Source organism: Emiliania huxleyi, assembly GCF_000372725.1.
Source record: "Emiliania huxleyi CCMP1516 unplaced genomic scaffold EMIHUscaffold_717, whole genome shotgun sequence".
Classification (NCBI taxonomy): Eukaryota; Haptophyta; order Isochrysidales; family Noelaerhabdaceae; genus Emiliania; species Emiliania huxleyi.
Genome location: NW_005196626.1, coordinates 15,657 through 20,602, shown reverse-complemented (window position 1 = coordinate 20,602; position 4,946 = coordinate 15,657). Strand labels below are relative to the sequence as shown.

Below are 4,946 nucleotides of genomic sequence, written 5' to 3'. Positions count from 1 at the left end.
AGGAGAGTCTTCGAGATTCTGAACAAGGAGATGGGCAGAAGAGCGGGCGGGGGGGAGCTGGTTGCGATGTATGAGGGAGGCGAGTGGGTAACCTGCCAGACGACGGGAGAGCAGGTCTGGCAAAGACACGTGGTGCGAGGGGACGAAGTCCGCGACGCCGCGGCGAGGAGAGGGAAGGAGATCAACGCGCGGAGGGAGGCGGACATGGCGGCGGTCGAGGCGCTCCTAGCAATGACAAAACCAGCCAGGGCGGAGGCCCAGCCCCCGGGGGTGGGGGGGACAGGACGGCTTGCGGATGACGTGTTGACGTGGTCGGCGTGCGAGGCGGCAATCAGGAAATTCAAAAAAGGAAAGGCCATAGGCAGCGACAAACTAGATGGGTACCTGATCCGACTCTCGCCGAGGGGAGTGCAGCGGGAGTACTGGAGGCTGCTGCAGGAGATTGTGCGGGAGGAGCAGTATCCCAAAGTGTGGAATGATTGGATTGCTATGATGGCGATGAAGCCCGGGGAGGATCCGAAGGAGCTCGAGAGGAGACGGGACCTGTGGGTGCAACCGCAATCGATGAAGGGGCTGATGCGCATGCTACTGCCAGAATACGACAGAGCGGCGGCACACACGGTGCCGGGCTCGCAGAGCGGCTTCACCAAGGGGATGAATGCACCTGCGCAGACGCTAACGGCAAGGCTCCATGCGGAGGAGTGCATGATAGAAAGGAAGATGTGTGTGAGGGGATACATAGACTTAGGCACGTATTTCATGAGCGTCGTCAATGAGGTGCAATGGAGAGTGGAGGAGTGGGCCGGTGTGCCAGCAGACGTAACGAGAGTGCTGAAGGCACTGAGGGAAGGGCTCGGCGACCTGCCAGGGCTAACAGGCAGATATGAGACGGGCTATGGGCTCAGCCCGAGGTTTGACATTGAACAGGGGCTAGGCCAGGGCTGCCTGCTCTCGCCTACACGGAGTAAGCTCATGCTCGCGGTGATGCAGCGAGCAGTGAGCAAATTGTGCCAGGGGTTTGAGTTCACTGCGGCAGGGGAGAGCGTGCCGCAGCTGGTGTATGCAGACGACTGCCTGCTGTTGAGTAACGATATAGCCACGATGCAGCTCGCGCTCGAGTGCGCCTGGCTGGTCACCAAAATATGCGGAAACAGCCTGCAGGTGAAGAAGAAGAAGAAGTCTGCATGGTCCGCGACCTACTGGAAGGAGGGGACGGAAGTGGACGTGACGGGGTACGAGATGAAGATGCCAGACGGGACAATAATCCCTCAGCTAGTGGGGGACGAGACGTACAAGTATCTCGGGACCGAGCTGCGACCTGGATGGGCAAACGGCGAGTGGCAGAAGGACATGAGGGAACGGGTCAAGAGAGATTGCAAGCGCGCGCTATGGCTCGTCGGGAACCTCTCGCATCTGACCGTGGAGCAGATGAGGCGCAACATGGCGCTCGCACTCAGCGGCATAATTGGATACTATGGCAGGTCGACAGTCATCACATGGGAAGATTGTGAGGCTATAGAACAGGTCAGGGCTTCAGCACTCAGGGCCAGGAGATTCTCGGTGGGAGTGCCAAAGCTGCAGATGTACGACGCAGAGGAGGGGGCAGGGATGGAGATGGAGCACGCATACACCTATGCGGTCGCTGCGCTGGTGGATCAAGTGGACAGGGCGCTGTGTGCGACAGAGGGAGAGCCAGCCAGGCTGGCTGTGGAGAGCAGCCTCGCGCACACACTGAAGCGCTTGGGTTGCAGGAGCGACAACCCTCTCGAGTGGAAGCCTCCCTGGGACTGGGAGAAGGAACTCTCAGATGACCTCGTCATCGAGGCGTACCTGAAGGCCAAGTGGAGGAGTGGAGCAGACACCCTCAGCACAGCAGGATGGAGAGAGAGGGCAAAGGGCCCGCTGCGCCCGAGTGCATGGGCAGTGACAGAGAAGGAGCGAGCAGAGCGAGGCCCAATGCTATACGAGGGGCAATGTGCGTGCGACTTTGCGCGGTGCCTGGCGAGGCGCGGGGTGGCAGCATGGGCGGACATCACCAACGCAGCGACAGGAGTGTTCATGACCTGGCCAGAGTTCCGAGACCTGCATGGGCTGGCAAACGGGCAACGAGAGGAGGCTGAATATCGCCATCTGTGCCGCCAGCTTGGTGGGACCGAGCTACAGCAGCGGCGGGACGAGTGGACGACACGCGTCCTCGGCGGCAGGGGCAGAGGAGAGCGCCCAGCACAGAGGAGGCCGCGAGGCAGGCCACCAGGCAAAGGCAAAGGGAGGGCAGGCGGAGCGGGAGGGCAGCGCGCCGCGGCGAATGCTAATTCCTGCTTATTAGCCCATCCGACAAGTTTGACGGAAGAAATAACCGGCTTGGCGCGAGAAAACAATGCGAACCAGGTAGAGGCATGGAGAGCGGGTAGCTGGAATGTGGCTTCGATTAGAGCGGCGAGGAGGGCGCCCAGGTGCTTCGGAGGCGAGGAGGGAGAGGAGACGGGGTGGGAGTACCTGTGCAAATGGGAGGGAGATTGGGAGGACTCGTGGGTGCGGCACGATGAGATGGGCGCCACGGAGGCGATGAGGACGGACATGGAAAGGGCCAGGAGGCTGCGACGCGTCGCGGCCACCTTTAGAGAGTGGCTAGAGGCAGAGGCGCGACGCGGGGAGAGAATCGCAGGCCTTGGAACAAAGAAAGCCGACGACGCCCTGGCCACGTGTGACGGAGCCAGGAAAGACGGATGGGAGGTAGTGCTAGAGGCGTTCCGGGGGTACAGCGCAGCGGCAAAGGAGGTGTGCATGGGGGGTCCCAACCTCGCCGAACACACTTTCGAGGAGGGGCGGGTGCGCACTAGAGAGGTGGACTGGCAGCGGCGCACACTTTATCTCGGGGGTAAGGCCAAGCCGGCGACGGGAGAGGAGGATGGCGAGAAGGTACAGGGGACGCCCGGGCTGGAAGCGAGTAAGGCGTGGGAGGAGGAGATACCCGAGGATAACAAGGTGACCTGGGAGGACGCGAGGCGGAGACTAGGGGAGGAGGAGGAGGCAGCGGGAGGGGCAGGTGCGGGCGTGGCACCGCGACGCATCAATTGGAAGGGGGAGGGGGCACCAGGTGGCGGAGACGTGTTCATGACCCCCAGGAGAAGGGCCCGACCCGACTCGGGGAGAGGGAGGGTGATGCGCTGCGACGACATACACGAGGCGGATCGAATCCTACGAGCGGGGAGCCAGCTAGGAGTGCTGTGCACGCCGGCCGACGGACCGATGCTCACGCGGGATAGGCACACGATGGGCGAGCCCGGGGCGGTGGGGACGCTTTATGACGAGGCGTACAAGAGGCTCAATGCGGAGGTGGCCAGGATATGCCTCGCGCTGCACAGAGCGCGGCCCTTCGCGCACCTCGCTGCGACGGATGGAGGGAGAGACATGCCAAACAAGTGGGTGGGGGATAGGTTCGTGCCTCGACCAGTTGTGTCGTATGGGGTGTACGAAGGGCCGGCCCGATTCGGGAGACCCGTCGAGGGATCTGGGCAGCTCGAAGGCGGGGACGATGAGCTGCGGCTCGCGTTTGGGCAGGGGCTGTGGGGCGGCAGACTGCCAGACGACTGGCAGGTGATAGACGCGGAAATGTACGCGGTGCTGGCTTACCTGCGCAAGATGGCGACGGCGGAAGATGCGGCGGACAGGAGGTGCCTCGTCTTGAGCGACTGCAAGCCCGCACTACAGCAGATCGAGGCGGCGTACCGAAAAGGCTCTCTCGAGGGGCTCCGGGAGTGGGAGGGATATGCAGATGTTAGAGGGGATATGCAGATATCGCGCCCAGCTTGAATCCGTCACGTTCCTGTGGGTACCGAGCCACGCGGGGTGCGCTAGCAACGCCTACGCCGACGCCGCGGCGACGGCATACATGGGGGCCAGCGAGATTGAGGATGCCACCGCCGTCATCCGTGAAGCAGTGAGAACGCGCCCGTGTGTGTACTCGGACCGCCGGAGGACGGCAGACAGAGAGGGGGGGCGGGAGGTACTGGACCGGAGGACCTATTACGCCACGCGCGGCCACACGAACGAGTGGGTGCGAGGACGGCTCGGCGAGGGACTCACGGCGGGATCGCACACGGCAGGGGTGACGGGGCCGCTGTGGAGCGATGTGGTCAGGGGAACGACGAGACACAAATGGGACAAGCGCCAGCGGATCAAGGATCAACACGGCGAGCGCGAGATTGAATTCGCCGATGTGGATGATCATAACGTGGTGACAAAGACCGTCATGGGAGCGCGGGTGCGGCAGCAGGCGGGGGTGCCACACGGAGCGCACCACGAGAGGATCATGCGGGGAGAGGCGGGGAAAGAGACCCCGGGCGCCGCCACGAGGAGCGAACTCAGGGGCTGCCTCGTCTGTAAGGCCGCGAGGGACGCGGCGAGGAGGGCGGCACTAAAGCGAGACCCGCTGTGTCCAGTCGCGCGGAATGCCGCGCAGCAATGGACCGAGGAAGATGAGAACCCGCCTAGGGCGACAATGGCGCACTTGCTTAGCGGCGCCTGCCTGGGGAATAGGGAGCAGGCCAGATGGTTCCTCAGAGTAGCGCGAGCGCAGACGGGGACGGCGATCAGCAAAGTTGGCCCGGGGTGCGCAGAGACGCTCTCTCCTTTTCTCTGCGACCGCGCGCAGCCCCCAGGGGCAAGGGCTAGGGCTCTCTTGCCCGCAACCCGATATCGATCATCCGGCCCGCTGGGTGCGCTTCTTAGCTCCCCGGCCCTGGATATGAGGTTTGATGACCGCACTCCAAGTGCTCCAACCTCCAAGTTTTGTTGAGCGAAGCGAAGCGCGGGAGGAGGGCCCGGGGGAAAACCCTTGCCGACCCCTCGAATCGAAGGCAAGCCCCCCCCCCCCCCCCTTCCCCCCCCCAGCCCCCCCCCACACGATGAATCGATGATTGAAATCGATGATACTCCGTGTTAGC

General features: G+C 63.2%; 1 protein-coding gene across 1 annotated transcript; it reads left to right on the top strand.

Annotated features, from left to right (window-relative positions):
- Positions 1-3,249: 3,249 nt before the first annotated feature.
- On the top strand, positions 3,250-4,731 carry EMIHUDRAFT_248918 (hypothetical protein; the record flags this gene model as incomplete). Its single annotated transcript, XM_005761270.1, has 4 exons — positions 3,250-3,777; positions 3,809-3,940; positions 4,079-4,600; positions 4,675-4,731. 4 exons carry the CDS (start codon positions 3,250-3,252, stop codon positions 4,729-4,731), a joined length of 1,239 nt encoding a protein of 412 aa, XP_005761327.1.
- Positions 4,732-4,946: the final 215 nt, after the last annotated feature.